This window comes from Alligator sinensis, unplaced genomic scaffold (assembly GCF_000455745.1).
Source record: "Alligator sinensis unplaced genomic scaffold, ASM45574v1 scaffold1072_2, whole genome shotgun sequence".
NCBI lineage: Eukaryota > Metazoa > Chordata > Crocodylia > Alligatoridae > Alligator > Alligator sinensis.
The window spans coordinates 1,076,952-1,095,219 of NW_005842278.1; the positions used below are offsets into that span (position 1 = coordinate 1,076,952).

General features: G+C 40.7%; 1 protein-coding gene across 1 annotated transcript in view; it reads right to left on the reverse strand.

Moving 5' to 3' along the window:
• Positions 1–217: 217 nt before the first annotated feature.
• Positions 218–18,268, reverse strand: part of SPON1 (spondin 1) — a 376,259-nt gene continuing 358,208 nt past the window's right edge. Inside the window, exons 9-16 of the mRNA XM_006027949.3 lie at positions 16,853–16,993; positions 14,210–14,285; positions 13,455–13,637; positions 12,846–13,016; positions 12,565–12,732; positions 10,934–11,098; positions 4,612–4,875; positions 218–3,631 (exon numbers count right to left, since the gene is read on the reverse strand). Of these exons, the coding sequence (XP_006028011.1) occupies positions 3,468–3,631; positions 4,612–4,875; positions 10,934–11,098; positions 12,565–12,732; positions 12,846–13,016; positions 13,455–13,637; positions 14,210–14,285; positions 16,853–16,993 (1,332 nt within the window). The 3' untranslated portion in view covers positions 218–3,467. The remainder of the gene's footprint in view (positions 3,632–4,611; positions 4,876–10,933; positions 11,099–12,564; positions 12,733–12,845; positions 13,017–13,454; positions 13,638–14,209; positions 14,286–16,852; positions 16,994–18,268) is intronic.

Genomic DNA, 18,268 nt, shown 5'->3' on the forward strand with positions numbered 1-18,268 from the left:
ACAACAACCTTCCCCGGGGGTGGATGGAAGTGGAATAAATTCTACTCCACCAGTTTCCAGGCTGTTTGCAATTACCACATGCTGCTAGTGGTATACTGAATCTGGAAAGTGTGCGTGCGTGCGTGTGTAGATTGAGATGCAGAATCTATTCTGTGATGCCTTTTCAGGTTTTTAAACATGAAATGTTTTAAAGTCAAATAGTCTCATATGCTATATGTAATTTTTATAGTAAAGATGTCTTTATTCCAAAATAATAACGTGTTAGCCAGACAACTACAAAACATCTACACAGAACTTTGGTAAGAAATGTTCATATCTTTCTCATAGTTCCACAGCAAACAAAAACAGCAGCAGAGGAAAACTTTAAAAAAATAATTGAAATGCATGTTGCACATATTAAGTCCTATTATACATTTGTTAAGCCCCTACCCTTTTTCCTTGTATTATGTGTAAAGCTTCTACAGCTCATGTTAGAAAAAAACAACATACACAGGATGCTAAAAACTGATATTTGAGGTGTACAAAACTCTGAAGTGATACCTGTGCTTTCAGTTCAGGAATATGTATTATTCATGAGTTACTAACAAGAGATAACAAGTTTTATTTTTATTGACTGATATTCAGTGAATGTTACACTACTAGAAAGTTTACAGTAACATTGCAATAATTCTACATACTATATATCAGAGCTTTTTTGTTTTCCTTAATAGAAAATCAACCTCTTAATTTTCTGTTTTTGTTTTTTGTTTTTATTTTTTACAAAAAGTAACAAGCTTAAATATCTTTTGTATCAAGTTAGAAGAAAATCAGCAAAGTGAACTGGAAAGAAATTGATCAACAGAAAAACGATATAATAAACTGGACAGCCAGAAACAACCACACCTCTAACTACACACAATTTTGTGACTGCAGGTATTAATAATGCGGAAAAAACTCAAACATCTATAATACTGAGCCCAAGAGAAATGACTGGAAACCACAATGAACGCCCTCCTGATTAAAATAAAATAAATAAAGTGTATATGGTTATTGAAACCATACTTGAAACAGTGTGAGAATTGCCTGAACTTTTCTGTATGGTTCTATTCAACCAGCACATATTACATATGTAAATGTAATACACTTTTATATACTTTACATAAGTTTAATGCATATATTTGAACTAAAGTTGTATAAACTTTGTTAAAAGGGAATAAATCTAAAATGTTTAATAATGGCATCTATAAAAATAAGTGATTACTTTCCATACAGAAATTAGAGAGGCCTTTGAGATGGGTTTTTAGCAGTAGTATAAACAAGGCATAAAGGGCAGATGTAGATCCACTTCCTTGACCTTTAATGGTTACCATAACCTACAAGATCCCTGTGGGGATAGAAAGAGTTAACATGAAATATTTTCCAGGAAGGGGGAGGAGGATCATTCTGCATTGTTTTCATGGATCTCATTTGCATGTGTTTTCTGGGACAGCTCCTCCTGGGAGCTCAGGTTTTTCTGTTAACTCTCCCTCTACACCAAGTGGCCCTCAATGGTTTTATAGGAAAATGAAGGAGCATTCTTCCACTATCCAGCCACCTTATGCGGTTGAGATACCACAGGAGCTAAGTCAAAGATTCCTGACTCTGGTGGGGTGAGCACCAATGGCCATAAATTATGACATTCCAAACCAGGTGCCAAATTTTGGACCATGTGATGAAGTGTAAATTATTTGAATAACTTATATACAGCTGACTAAAAAGAAAAATAAGATTGCAATTTTCCATTAATTTCTCTCAAACTTTAAAAAAAAAGTGTTATCAGACAGTCTTTATTCTCAGTGCATTGTTGTTGTTTGTTTAGATAGAGACAGATTTATAACTTCTGTACTGGACAAAAATTAAATACATTGTTACCTTTTGTTTTCCATTGTAAATCTTAAGATCTTAAAACCATAAGAAATAACCATAATAGATGAGATCTGAAGTCCATCTAATCCCACATCCTGCCTGCAGCCATGACTGGATGCTTCAGAGAAGGGTGTAAAAAGGGATAAGTATGCAGAAACACCTGATAAGAAGCTACTTTCTAACTGTAGGCAGTAAATTGGCAGCTTAGGACCTCAAGCATAATTTTTATCCTTCCTAGTATAATTGCAGATGAAAGTCTTATAATTCATATCTAATCCTTTTTTGGGGGGGGGAGGGGAGGGGGGCATGAACCCTCCTAAATGCTTTGCCTTGAGAGTACACCTTCCAGCAGTGAATGGCACAGGATGATTATTCGTTGAGTAACAAAGTTGTATTTTTGTTTATCAGTTTTTAGTATGTTGCAGTTTCATTTGAAAGTGTATCACCCCCTCTCCACCCCTTTCTGCATTATAAACAGGAACTTACCTAAACTGCAGTTTCATGGATTTTGCAGAATCCACCAATCAGCAGCAAGTCCGGGGCCACTGTGAAATGCCTGAAAAATTGGCTCTGCATGCTGCAAGCGGGCCACAAAAAAACCCTGTGTCTTGGGGCAATTTAGGTTGGTCCCTAGTTATAAGCTATATGACACTTGACTCGCCCTCTGTCACTCACTATTTTATATACTTTTATCTTGGCCCCTCTCATAAATTAATCCTAATCTTTTTCAATCTTATTTATATGGAAGCCTTTTCATGCTGCAGTAGCTGCCCCGAACTTCCTTTGGACCCTTTCTGTTTTAGCTGCATTCTTTATGAGATGGTAGCAGGCAGAACCAAAAATGGTATTCAAGATAAGGATGTGCTATTAAGGTGGCATATGGCATTTTTCCATATTTGTTATTTTGATCATCCTTGCACATTAAATAAGCATCTTTACGGAGATGTCTACAAGGATACATTTCTGACTTACTAGAACTGTTTCCTTTAAAGATGCAAACTACTTTTTTAAGGGACCCTAGAATTCTCATGAAGAAAAATGATATACAATAATTACTATAAATACTAATTTAACCCAGTGGTGGGAAATAAATATGCACCTGTTAATGTTATTCAACCAGCAATATTTAAATTATTCCTTGGCACAATTGTGTAATCACAAAGGCACTGCTTTGGATATTTGAAATCAAATTTAAAGAGAATTCCTTCCATACATGAAACGTGTCACTTTAACTTAGTTATGTTAATGCATGCCACCTATGTCTCTACAGGTAATATTTCTATATGGCTATTGCATGTCCACAGAGATGTCTCTATTTCAGAGTTAAATGACTCACAATGACTTACTAGTTTTATGCATTAAGGGCTGGCTGGAGTATCAGAAATCCACTCTCAGCGTACATTTGTGAGGAAATATTTATAAAATATATTTCTTGCACCAGCAAGACTAATAAGCAAACCACACTGCAAAAATGAAGACGAATATACACTTTATATTCTTTTTTTTGTTTTTGTTTTAAAAACCAAACCAAGGTTGACTTTCCATTTAGCTCGGAGTGCATCACTTTGAAGCCTCAGGTTTTGCTAACAAGGATGAACATTACATGCTCTTATCTCCTTTTTGTCTTTGCAGCTGGTAAACTGAGTATTTTTAAATCTCTTCTTTACTATCATGAAGCGTTCCTGAATTCCACCTCCACACAGTTTGGTACATTCTGACCAAGCAGTCCATGGTCTCATCTTACAACCTAAAATTTAAAAAAAAACCCAAAAACAGATAAGTTATTAAAGCAATGATTTAATTTCAGTGTTTGGAATTATCTAACTAGCTAGCTAAATTGCTGTGGCGGTATGTATGTGTGCATATATATATACTAATAATGGATTATTGTATGATATTATTGTATAGCCACCAGTAATAGATTATTGTATGGGTATGAATAATGACTGTTTATTTTACTAATACCCATAGAATAATCTATTATTATAGGGTTGAATTATGTCCAGTCAAAGTCTTCAATATATAAATACCAACAAATGGTGGAGGACAACCCCATATCCAATATATTTTCAAGTTAGATAAGCAAAGGTAGATGGAAATTAATTAAGTGGGATGGGGAACAAAGCAAGGTAGTGATAACGCTTATTATAATACCACAACCGTTCCCACGGAGCATTATCTATCTAGTCTTTAGGGCCCAGAGTTTGAAAATATTGGCCCTAGTTGACAGAAACCTGGCCAGCAAAAATGTGATTCTGATTTGGTTCAGAACTCTGGAGCAGGGGCTTGCCACAGCCTTTAGCGGTCTCATGTTGGTTTTAGTCAGTTTTACTATTATTATTAATAGTAATAATAATAATAATTATTATTATTATTGCTATCTAAAACAAAGTCAACTCCTTATCTAGCAGGTTTAAAGTCAAGATGTTCAGGAACTCCCTTTTTATAATGAAAGGAAGAACCTTAATGAAGAATACAGCATTCTTGGCAACTTGAGAGGCAAAGTAAGTTGAAAACTTACACCTTGTGACCTAAACTCAGATTTGACCTTCAGTGTTCAAAGGTGAAAGTCACCATATAACCTTATTGAAGCTTTACCTAGAATGCAATACTACTGAATTATGCTGGAAAAATTAGATTGCATTAAAGACCTGTTGCTCTTTCCTGTTTTAAACAAAGGTCAAGGTAACAAGAAAGGTCTAAGAGAAGCACCAACGCACAACTTACCTGGATACTGCTCACTATCTATGTCTTTCTTAGCTTGCTCACTTCTCCTTTTCTCACGGGCCTCTTTCCAGCGTCTTTTCTCTATACTTGGGTTTCTCAAGCATTTTCTTATTCGGCATTTTTTACGTTGGACAGTTTCTGGGCATGGAGCTCCTCCAAACTGAGGTTCCATTTTAATCATTCTTGTCCTGATCATATGCCCCTTTCCACATGATTTATTGCATTCAGACCAGTGGGACCACTCTGTTAGTTCACAGTCAATGGCTGCAGACAGCAAATTTGAAACATTAGCAGTTCTAACAACTGTTTAGGATTCAGCAACCCTAGCCAGAGCGTGTAGAACAAATCTGTGGCTTTACCTAATTGCATTCTCTATTCATAATACATCAGCTCAACTCTATCTGGAGAGTCTTCATACCTAATTTTTCAAGAACATATGCTAAATATCTGATCAGTCAAGAGTGACACTAGAATTAGCTGCCCTAGGTATAAATGGGGTAGGGGGAGGCCACCAGATTTTAAAAGAGCATCTCACCCCCTTATTCCTCCATTAATACTCACGTGTTGTAGTTTTGCCTTGCTGCGAAGTACTTTCTATGTATTCTATTAAGGAGTCATGCACACTGCCTTTAGGAGCATATTTTAAAGATAGTAAATAATGCCAATATTGTAGTTACATGGGACCTGGCATTTTAGGATTTCAAACCATTTCACTGAGATTAAATAACTGCATCCAATACCCGTTATATGATTTTAAAGAAGTGTTACTCCAATTTTACAGACAGGAAACTGAGAAAAAAGATTTACATTTATTTGCTTACAGCTCCAGAACAAATGAGTGGGGGGAACAGAGAGAGAACACAGAGCTCCTGTCTCTAAAGGCACAAGGCTATTCATTTTTCAAAACTCTGAGCTTCCAACCTCCGAGTTGGAAATGATTTTTGCTTTAAAAATGAAACCCTTCATTGACTAAAAATCAACAAGTAGGGGATATGTTCAGCTTCTTTTATGAATTCTCAACTACAAAACTGCGTTATAAGACTTTTTTTATAGCCAATCCTTTCTGTAACATATAACACAGTTAGTTATAAAATCCTGTGTAACAACTGGCAAATAGCATAGTAATCATATCATAAAACGTTCATTCAGTAGTGCTTCAGGTATCCCGTATGCCTCCTCTGCACCATTCATGGAATAAAAAGCAACTAGGATGTGGCACTAACTGAGCAGCTGGGAATTCTCTTCATTCAGGGTGTAAAATCAACATTGCTGGGGTTTGGCACTGTCTATTCTTGGAGTCCAAGGACCCGTGAGTGTTCCATGTTATGGCAGGAGCAAACCACTGGGTATGTGCTCCTGTGGTTCTGGGTCAATGGAGTAGCCACCATTTTGCTTTAATTATGGCACTGGGATTACATAAAACACATGAGCCACTTTCTATGCCTCTATCTCCTGGCATCTACTTTATGGACCAAATTCAAGGCCCATAATTCCTACCTGCTTTCTAGTGGGGAGTAGATTAAATGATACAACCAGAAAAAAACTCTGGCATTACTGAACAGCCCAACTTGCCTGTTGACTTTAGAGCTGAGCAGGTTGAACTCCTTTGTAAATCACACATTGCCTGAAATTTTGGAGGATGGAATAGCACTTGCCAGTACCTCTTACCATCATCTATCTCATTAGCTGCCTGTCCTGGCTAACGTGACAGTATGTCATGGTCTCAGCCCAGCTCCTAGTGGTCATAAATCCACATTAAAAAAGCACTTATTGATAGGTTCAGAAAAGCACTTATTGATAGGGTCAGCAGAGACACCAAGGATACAGTCATGGAAACCAAGAAAACCTCCTAACCTTTAAATTAAGGCATGTGTGATAAACTGGGACTGCTGCTTCCCATGTTGTCCTGCTTCCAAATATAAGATGACTGTGATGGTTTATGTTTCTGAATTCCCACTTTATATATCCAGTGCAATTATTTATGCATACATTCATAATTAAATATAGGCAGGCAGAAACTCTCTATACAATTATTTTCCTTAAAAGAAACAGTTAGAAGGAGTCTAAGAAAGGTGCATAAAGAAGATCAGTTGTTCACACTGGGCATGTCTACACCAGACATTTACTGAAGTTGTCTAATTAGTTCTGCAGTAAACATCTCACATCTGCACGTGTCATGCTATTAGGCCACAGGAAACTAATACACTCCATAACAGGGTGGTACTTGTAAATACTAACCTGCAGCAGAGTTATTTACTGGGCAGCAATGCATGTGTAGATAATGAATCAGGCATAAATTGTGCCCAGTCAACCCAGCCAGCAAGCAGCCACACTCTTGCCTGCTGCCTAGCCACAACTCCTCTGCTGCCCCCTGTACCCCTGCAGCTGGCACCAGGGCAGCTGCAGCTGAAGCCTGGAGCTCCCCCTGGCTGCTGCAGGAGGACATAGTAGAGAAGAAGCAGTCCTGGCCTGAACTGCTGCTCCCTGGCTCAATTTGCTGCTGTTCTGGGTACACGTGTAGACACTGAACTGAGGAGTCGTTAACTGTGGCACAAACTGCTCCACAGCTTGTTCAGTTGCATTAACTGCACATGTAGATATGCCCACCACCAACTGAATACATCTTTGAGGACTAGGTAAATATATATGCCTGGAGTGGAAGATAGTGTACAAACAAATAATGTCCTTTCTATCTTGCATGTTAGCTGAAAATCACCTTACACGGACTCAGTTATCTTTTAAAAAAGGGCATCTTTGAAAATTTAATAACATCCTCACAGTATTTTTCCGAAGCACATCAAGTGGAGTTCTATTAACCTCTGTGAACTTAAATAGCACTTACCCAGACACTTAAGTAGCATTTTTGGCACTGATGCACAGTACACATGTATACTCAGCATGCAGAGTAGGCATTACACTAACTGGGCAGTTACGTACTTATGTACACTGGTGTAACTCCAAGAAAAAACAAAAAGGAGGACCATCCCCTGTTTAAACCCAATAGCCAAATGATTAAAAAACACCCCAGGGGAAGGAGACCAAGGCTTTACACCAGAGAGGGAATAAAACTCTGTCTTTTTTGGCTTTCCTTCACAAGGCTCTAGTCACCAGACTGCAAATCAGTCACTGCCTAGACTCATCTCCACTGTTCCTCTTGACGCTGAGCCACTGCACCTTGCACTTAGTAGTCATTGGTTAAAAAAGCAGCAGGGGAGGGGAAAGAGCACAGCAGAATGCAGTGGGTTTTGTTCTGTTGGGAAGCAAAGAACCTGGCTAGGTCCCAGGGCCTACTCCCTTCTAGTCTAGCATCCATCTCTCTAAGCCACTGACCTTCTGGTTTCTCTTTCTTTAACCTTACATATCTCCCTCTCTTGGCTGATGAGGGGACCAGCTTCAAAAGCAGGCCTGGAGAAGCGCCTGTACAACACCTGTAGCAGGGTGCAAAGCATTGTGCTAAGAAAATGGGGAGATAAAACTTCAAACCTCCTTCCTCTTTGTTACGTCTCAGCTCTGTATTCTTGGGCAATCGGGGCACAAGATGCAGTCTGTCTGACTCACAAAGGACTCACCCCCTCCCCTCCTCTACCTAAACGAAACTGATTAAGATGCAGTGAGAGACGCACCTAAGACCCTCACCAGATAAGGGTTACAAGAGTGAATCAACTGCCCTAGGTCTCATTTACATGAGAGATGGAAAACAGAAAGCCTGAAGCAGAGACTGCAGTGAATTCTGGGACCAGAGAAGCAGGAGAGCACTGCATGATGGGGAATCTGTGCTTCCAATGTTAATCAACCCATGTTCACACACACCCAGCTCAGCATTTATCAGACCAGCTCTAATCTGGATTTGCTAAGGACTTTTCCCCCCCCAGACACACACACACAGCTCTAAGTTTAATAGGCATCTCGGGCTGAACATTCCCCGGTCCGACTATGGGAGGCCTATTTAAACTTGATTGACTAAAACTCGGTTGCCAGGTTAGGGAATGCTGAGGCAAGAGACCGAGTCAGAAGGGGTATGGGCAACATTTGAACAATGGTTAAGGGTTCATCACAGCATCCAGCCTGCTGGAGCCCTAATCCCAGGTGTTGTCATATCTTTCCCGAGACGACTGGTGGGAGTCCTCTCCACAAAAGGTTATGAGCACCCCAATAATTGTTTTAAGTCTGTTAAAAGACTATAGTAAGATCTGGAAAAGTCATGCTAAGCTGAGGCTTGTGCACAACAAGTAAAAATCCAAAATCCTGATGCTGCAAGCTATCTATTATTCCTGAAGAAACCATGAGATATCCTATCAGTATATCTGCCACCCATAGGAATTTCAAGCTGGCTCCCAAGTATTTGGGTTACTCCCTAATCTTAAGTGTTTCCTGATTATCAATCAGTTTCCTGAGATGGTCCAAACCAGATAACCCCTTGTCAATAGAAAAGACAATGATTTACACTACTGAGGGTGCTTCGAAGCAGCTAAACTGAGGGTATAAAAATCTGTAAGTGTGTGTGCTGCTAGAGGAAGAACAGGAAGAGGAAAAGGAAGGAAAAGAAGTAGAAGCAGGAGGAAAGAAGGAGAAGAAGAAAACCCCTGTGCTGACACCATCCCCTGTCGTTCTTGGGACGCTGGAAGAACAGATCATCTCTCCCTTCAAGGACTGTGCTACAGACTGTGCCTGTCAGCTTTGCAGCCTGAGTACCGTGGACTAGGTGAGATCCCAGCGTTCTCTGTCTTCTTTCTAGGCATAAACTTCTGAACCTGAACTGTATCAGTTAAGCTTGAGCTAAGTTTCCCCAAATACTTAGTGAAACCAGGGTAGTATTGTCATTGTTGGTGTTTGTTTTTCTTTTGCATGTCTATTACTACTAGTACTATTATATATTTCATATGCTTAGCAATAAATAACTTTTATAGTCAAACTGGTAGTAATTGGGTATATTTTTCCTTCTCTGCTTCTCTTTCCTCCCGTGCTCTGCAGCAACGCTTCTTTTACCTATGCTAAAGATCCCTGTGAAGCCCAAATTATTGTGGGGTCTGCTCATCAAGAGGCCAAAGATTGGGACGTGCTGAGTTTGAAACACATAAGGGGATCAGCTTGTACAGGCTGATTGACCCAGTTTGACTCAGATGTGCCCTTATGAACTGAATGCCGGCCCATGAGGGTGTCAGCTGGACACTCAGCCGGATTCAGAGGGATTCTGTTTACCTGTGTGCTTGTGTCTGACTGCAGTTTATTGTTGCTCTTATGAACTGATTCTTGGCATATGAGGGTGTCAGCCTGTCCATTCTGATCACCCCGGCCAGGTCAGGCGTGTCACGTTAATTTGTGTGTGTTTGTGTGTATGACTGATTTGGTGACTGGAGGAACCCAGTCCCATTGAGACTGAGTCCTGCAAGATAGCTCCATTGGGGGTGAGGGCTTGCAGAAGGGAGAAATACAGCTCCGTATAGTAACACAAGCAGCACATTGACAGAATCACCAAGACCCTAGAAACTATCCCTAATAAATGAGCACACCCCAAAGTAATGGGCAGATTTGGTAACATCTTTCTAGAACCTAGGTCTCCTTCCTGGGCAAACACCCTAATCACTCAACTACCAGGGCTGAAACATGGGAGCACCCCCTGCTTGCCTAGTTGTGAGTTCTTGCCCAACTACAATTTTGCATGTATTGTATATGCATATAGCCGTGTAGCTGCCTGCCTGGCCTACTGCACATTCTCAGTATGCATACATACTCTCATGTGTCCATACTGCCCAGGTAATAGAGGGTAGCAGCATCATAAATTGTGCTTATGTGCCAAAAAAGTCACTTATGCAGTTGAGAAAAGCCTGCCAGTTAGTTAAGTACACGGGCAGCATTCTATTCATCATGTATACACTTTTGCTTTGTATGAGTAGCTGTAGAGCTTGGTGATAGAGAGCTTCCCCAAGTATGAAAGGGCCTACAGATGTGTCACAGCCCTGCCATGTCTTTTGGGAATGTCTCTTTTGTCATAATAGATTATAGCATGGGAAGCAATGCATCTTCACCATGGTGAGCCTACTGTTTCACCAGCTGCTACCCCCTGTATCAGCACAGTATCTCAAACTGTGCGTGTCTGGCTCTGATGTTTCAGGATTTAGCAAGGAAAGGTTACACATTCCCTCATTGCTCAGATGAGATAGAACAGTTACTTTGAGGACGCAGAGAAATCATTCGGGTCAAAGCAACAACCAGAGGCTACAAAGGACAACCAACACATCCCAGAGGGTGACCAGGGTTAGACTCTTATGTTGCAGAGCATCTTAAAATAGCTTTCAAATTCTAGGCAGGTTCCTATACTTACGGCACTCTGGCAACATGCATTTTTCCACTTGTTCCAGCTCCTCATTGCAGTCTCCAAGCTCAGCTGCTGATTTTAGCATCCTTTGCCTGGTCCTCATTCCCTTCCCACAGGTTACACTACAATCACTCCATTCAGACCAAGGTGAGAGCATGCAAGGAATGGTATCTAATATAGGAAAAGAATAATTGGCAAATTTGTGAGCCCTATTATGTGGACATTTAAGTACAAAGTTTGAAAAGAAGTAATATGCAAAATGTGAGTGCTCAAAGGAGAAAGACAGCTATACTGAATTTGTCTGTCAGCTTAGATAAAATAATAATAATATAAAAAAACAGCTGTCCTGATGCCTTTAGGAAAGCTCAGATAGAACCTACATTTTTAAAAAGCATAAAAGTCAGATTTGTATGCTATATTTGTTCTAGTGGGAGATAACTGCTAACAGGATGTAAGTTGTTATCAGTAAAGCTGGTCTTTACTGGACTTTTTAATGTTTTCCATTAAGAAAACTGAAATGAAGTGTTTGGCATTGGTTTTGCCTGAACTGAAATATTTAATTTTCTGTCTGCGTGATATTAATCTATCTGCAGCTGCTTCTATGGTGCTACATGGGAGCTGACTTGAACTTTACCAACATGAGAGTGTCACACACTTAATCCCCTCTCTGGCTTGATTATACCCCAGCAATACACCATGGTCTCTCTTCTGACTAAACTTCCATCATGTGTATCCCCATGACCACAATGCATTATGCCAGACATGTAGCCCACAGAATAGATTTGGGGAGTGAGGAAGCCAAACTGCAACTCCCAAAGGCATCAAAGCATCTCAGATGTACACAATTTAACATAAAATGTGATGTACAGACATTAATAAATTTGATGTTTAGACATTTGATGTTTAGACATTTCTGCCTCTCATCTTTTAGAAATGTTTTCTATTTCTTTTTATTTTGGGCGGGGGGGGGAGCGGAGAGGGGGAAGAGAGTAGCTATTTGTCCTGTTTTGGCAAAACACTGGAATTTTTCACAGGCTCTAAATGTTAACTTTTTGCTCACCTCACATACAGTGCCAGTTTTGGTGAAGCTATTAGTTTAAATCCTAAGGTTCAGCATGTCCAGCAAATCCTGAAAATTGTACTCCTCATTTTTTTAAAAGATCACAGAACTTAGGAACATTTGTTCATTCCAGCCTTTCAACACCTTGATAACAACAATACCTATCGATGATAGTTGATTTTATTACCCAGTACTTATGAAGTACTATTACTTAGTATTTCACTATTACTGGTACTATTACCTAGTACTAATAATTTGAAGTGCTAAGTACTATTACCTAGTACTTATGAATGCTCGCAGGTATTTTGCTATTATATGCTAACTGGCAGGGCTACTGTGATATTTGCAAAACAAAGTGTAATGTACTGTACAAGTGAATATTTTTTTCTGGCACTGTTATATCATCCTCTGAGAAGAACTGGTACCAAATGCATATTCCTATGAGGAGGAGAATCTGATTCCATGGTGGGTGAAGGTTGGCAATACTTCCTATGAGGCACACTTTAGATGTGCTGAAACAACATGTCAGCAGAGTCATCTCAATTTTCAGGCTGGCAGATGGCTCATGGATACTTACGGCATTCTGGCATCATGCATTTCTCTGCCTCTGTAGTTTCCGTCTTGCACATGGATCCATCAGCTGGAGTCATCTTAATCATTCTGTATCGTTTTTTCATTCCCATGCCACAGCTAGCACTGCATTCATCCCACTCTCCCCATTCTGTCACAAGGCAGCTACTAGGAGCTATTTATAATGTCAAAAGAGAAAATCACTCACTAATGGCATTCACTGAAGTAATGGTTCATTTAGTGCTCTTGCTATTGATTAGATTTCATGAGGCTAAATCAAATACTTACCACACTCCTCATTTACAATGCATTTCTCAGTTTCTTCAGTAGGCACTTTGCACATAGAACCGTCTTCAGGGAATTGTTTTACATATCTTTCTCTAGATCTTGTTCCCATTCCACAGGAAACACTGCAGGGGGACCACGTAATCCATTCAGACATCATGCACGTGGAGCCATCTAAGATACACAAAAGAATGTCATTTGCTGATATTCAGATGCAATATTTCCCTGATATATTGCTACCCACTTCTCTCTTCAGATATCCATACTTCTGTTTATTTTCTGTGTCCCTTCTCTGCCTGCTCTGTCTTTTTGATCTTTTTCTCTGTTCCTCACTTCACTGCTTTTTTCTCCCTACTCCTACTTGACATTCAGATACCCAGTCAGATAGCTTACTGAAATGCAATAGCGGACACAAGTGGCCACAATTTTAAGGGGCTTCTATAAATCCCTATGTGGGTGTTTGCAGATCTGTACACAACCATGTATGCACGCACTTTTCAACCATCATCACTAGATAGGACCATGCAGCAACAGTAGCTGGCTTTCAAAGTAAAGTTAAAATGGGCCACACACTAAAAACATTCAATGTCGTCCGCATTTGTGATTCATTACCTTCATCACTACACCCTGGTCCCATACATGGCTGAAAATCCTGAGTGTCTGGACAAGGCACGCTGAGGTCCAGCTGAGCTTTAAGCATTCTCTGTCTCATCCGTTTCCCCTTTTCACAGGTAGAGGAACTGCAGGCTGACCATGGGGACCAGTTTGAATAGATGCAGGTTTCAGGGGTGTCATCTGAAGCCAATAAAAAACAGAACATGTCAATAACCATGTGAGTTGTCCTCCATGCAGTTCCTTTTCACTTTGCTCATGGTTGTGTGAGTTCAGCATGTGGCAGTGCTTGCTGACAAAGACTTTCAGTGTCTTAAACTGTAATCTGAAGCACAAAAAAATAATCTGAAAACACAATTACCACAAATACCTCTCCTTTGGTTAGTACACTGACAGTTTTATATTTTAATTCCTGCCACCTTATTGATATTGAACCTATCCAATTTCTGTGGGCATGAAAGCCAAAGGCCAGTGACACAAAGAATGGAAACTGAAATTGCTTTCTGACATTCAGTGGGACAACTGCTTCTAAGTCACTTAAGCACTTTTGAAAATCCACCCCCAACTACAGCCAGTTCTTTTGGTCTTCAGTATAAGAAGATGGATCCAACTAGCAGTTGCCAAGTTGTGGTTTTTTGTGGGGGGAGGGGGTTGATATTTTAGGTATTGTACTAATAATCCTACAGAGAGATGAGATCAGCAGTGGAGGAGGAAACAAAATTTAAACTCACAAAGCAGAACTTAATTAAAAATACCTTCTTCTTTTTCTTCTGGAGCAAGATCTGCTACAATGTCATCTACATTATCAGGTACGATATTGCACTGCTCCCCCTGCAAGGAAGTAGTTAGGAAGATTTAAATTAGGAAACTGATATGAATACCCCTGTGGGTACTGAGATATAAAATCAATTACTAGAAGCTACACAACAACAGGAGCAATATTGGTAATGCAGTTAAAATGTTACAGATATGCAGTTATTCATCTCTGCAAAGGGCCAGTGAAAAACCCACTCCATTTCAACCAGATTCAAGTGCTGCCTGGCCCTGTGCCATCACCTCAACAGAACTCAAAATATTGTGAAAAGATAAAAACATGAGGTGTGGGATCTCTTAGGCCCCTGGCACACATTAATTTAATGGTGCAATTGGATCTGATCACCAATTCCAAAAATTGCACCTCCTGCATGGTAGGAGGTGTGATTTTGGGATCAGAGATCAGATCCAAATTGCACCATTACTACTTCTCAATGTAGGGGGAGCCCAGGATCATGGTCCCAGGCTCCCCCTGCACGAGTAACTCTGTGTCTGCATGAACAGTGTGCATGCGTATTTTTAGGGTCCTGTGCACTAGGATACCTGGATCAAGGAGAGATTCCCTGATCCCAAAGTCCCTGTGCACTAGGGATGTCAGGAAACTGCATATGCAGCTTGGTGACTCCCTGAAACCCAGCACCCTGGCCTAGCTGATGAACTCCCTTCAAGCCAGGACCTTGAAAACAGCAAGGGGCAGTTCCATGCAGGGATGCACCACATGGTTATCAGCTTGCCAGCCAGCATGGAGAAGATCTCAACCAAGCCCTGCCATGCAGCCAGCATCAGGCTGCATACCAGAGCTATTCTGTAATGAGGCCAGATCAGAGCCCGAGCTCAGCCAGTTCCAATCAAAGGATCAGAGCAGTTTGTCTCTTAAGACTACAGGGACACAGGTACCATTTGTAGTGAGCCCAGATTAGCACCCAGCTGATCCTCCTGCAGCAATCAGGGCAGCAAATCCCCTGAGACCATAGGCAACAGGCTCCACCTGCTTTAAAAGCTAGGCCCAGCCCACAATACCCTGTCCAGGCAGAGGCTGAAGAACTTGCTTCTTACTGCTGTGTGCATCCTTTCTTTCCCTTATTGGATCTCTGGTTTTGAACCCTAGCTCTTGATTCTGGTCCTGACTTCTGGCAAATCCTGACTCTGGCTTTGGCTCCTGATTCTGGTTCTGATCCTGGCTCCCTGGGAACCCAGATCCTAGACTTCACCTGTCTTTCAGGTGACCATCCTAACTTTCCCATTCCCTCACATACCCTGCCACCCATTCAATTTACGGTGTGATGGAAACCAGCTGCAAAAAATATTGCACATATTTTGTGGAATATTTTTGTGGTTGGTTTCATATTTTGTTATGCTATTAATTCCTTAAATGTGGACAGGATTACTATTTATGGCACATCAGGTTAATTACATTTTAAGTTTAATGTCTGCCAGGGGCCATAGACATCTCCTCCTCCCTCCCTGCAAAAGTAAAACCTGGAATGCCAATATTGTTTTGGAAGGAGAAACTTGGGTAGTAGATATGAATTGAGAAACTGAATGGTGATAACAAAGAACAATTAAAATGGGTGCAGTTTCATAAAATGACAAACAGCACAGGTTTGAAATTCATAGACAGGAGCATCATTTCACAAAGAAGGATATTAACAGCACGCCTGACTTACTGGTGGTGGAGTATCACTTATATTATTGTGTACTGAGATCAATACATTTAAAGAGATTTGGAAAAAGCAACACAAATGATGAAGGGACTGGAAAAATGAAAAATATCTATGATTAATAAGGCCCCAAAGATTTCAAGCTAGGTTGACATTTTCAAAAGCATACAGGTCTATATATATAATATTTGTAAATGGCTATGTGTTTATATAAAGTGGTCTGAAAAATCAAGGAAAGAGTTGACTTGCTCAGGAGGATCTCTGATAGAATAATGTGGAGAGACAGAACTAAACTAAGACAAAAGACAAATAGCTGGAGTATCAGGAAATATTTGCAGTACAAAGGTCTACAAGGCTATCAAACTAGTTAGAATGAGACCTACAAGTCAGAATGAGAAATCCCATCACTTGAGCCAGCTGAGTATTAGCTGGCAAAGAACTGGAAAAGCTATTGTAAGTTTCCAACCCACATTTGCAGTGGGACAGACAAGGTGATTTTGTGACAAAATGTCATCTCTAATCTCTTTGAGCATCTTTACACGTGTTCTAAGGTAGGGGGAGGGTGGGTTTAAAGTGCCTTCAGTGTCTCGTGTATTCAGCATCCTGTGCTTCAAAATGGCGGCAGAGGTGCTTTAAGTAAAGCTTGCTTGATGAGCTTTAGTTAAAGCATCCCTGCCCCCATTTTGAAACATGAGGTTGCTGAATACATACGATGCTGAGGGTGCTGCATAGGTGTCCTATGCTCCTGCAGAAAAACAAGTAGAATGCAGCTGTGGAAGCTTCCATTAGCAATTATACCAGTAGATGAAAAGTGCTTCAAGATCTATGGAACAATTAACCTATTAAACATATTTAAATTATCATCCTAACATAGCATTTCAGTTTTTATATTATGTACTTTTTCTTAGAATTTTAAATTTCTACCTTCCGTGCGATTCTCTCAATGACAACTCTGGCTACCAGTTTGATGGACCCTCCTTCTGGATCATAAAAGGGACTCTGAGGATGATCTAGGCTCGTGAGTGGCCTTATCTTCTCTTGGGGAACGGTAGGTTTGTTAGGTGACTGCAATCAGAAAGAAAAAGGAAAGGAATGAAAAACACATGCATTTTGAATCATAGTAAAAAATAATCAGCTACAGAAATTAGAACTGCTTTAAAATATTTAAAAGCAAAGTGCCCCTTTCCACAGATCCTGAATAAAATAAATTTCCCCCAATACTGAACATCCACTAGGAAGCATTTCTGTAAATCCCTTGGGTTGGAATTTCAGGCTAACACACTAAATTACTTACTTGCCCACCCCCTACATTAGGGGCTTTCATTTAGATCTTTTTAATTAAGGGCTTCAGTTTAGATCTTTAAAACACTTGCTCAGCCACTATGTAACTCTGGAAACACCTTTAAGCAAAAAATGGACATTGGTGCCTAAAGTAGCATTTATTTTTAACTTGGGTGTCTAAGCCCATAATTGTAATCTCCAAATCCCCACACAGCTGGAACTCTAGAGGTATCAGTATTTGACTGTAAAGTTCTCTAGGTACCTAAACATGCCATTTCTGTTCATAAGCACCTTAGTTTTGACAGGGTTAAACAGCTTCATGCCTAGTTCCTGTCTAAGGGCACTGACAGAAGTAACACTTGTCACATGATTGGCCCCTTGACAGTGCTGTCCAGCCATGCCCTGACAGAAGTGCATGGCTGCAGAGTGCTTTAAAAGTGCCTGATTGTGTGACAAATTAGCCTTCTTACATGATGAAGGCGCTCCAAAGCAAAGCACCTTCATTAACTTCTGTCTATCCCTTTACCAGTTGGGCCTGCACTGGTGCTGTCTGTAGGAAGGGAGGGGGGTGAAGGGAGGGAGAGCTCCAGGCCGGGATTTGCCCAGCCTGAGCTAGAGTGGCAGCACATGGATTGGCATGTGGACAGAACCTAGAGATGGCACTTCCCCTGCAGTGGCAGGGGAAAGTGCCTGCTGCCAAAGTGCCCCACCACACCCACATCCGTGGCCAGGATCAAATGGCTACATGACTTGGGTGAGACAATTCTCAGAACTTACTGGCAGGATCAAAATACAGGGTGGTTGTGCTTTCTTTTGAAATTCATTGTCTTAGCATAGTGGTTTTCAAGTAGGGTGCTATGTCATCCCGGGGTACCGTGACACTGGTGAGCACAGGGCTGCCCCAGGTGCAAGGCTGAAGTATACACACAGATACCACTGCTTCATAACCTTAAAACAGGCAAGGCTGGCTCAGGTTGTAGCCCTTTCCAGTATTTCCGGTGGGGAGGGCGAGCTGCCAGCAGGCAGAGTGGTCCCTGGGCTGCAGGGAGGGAGGGAAGA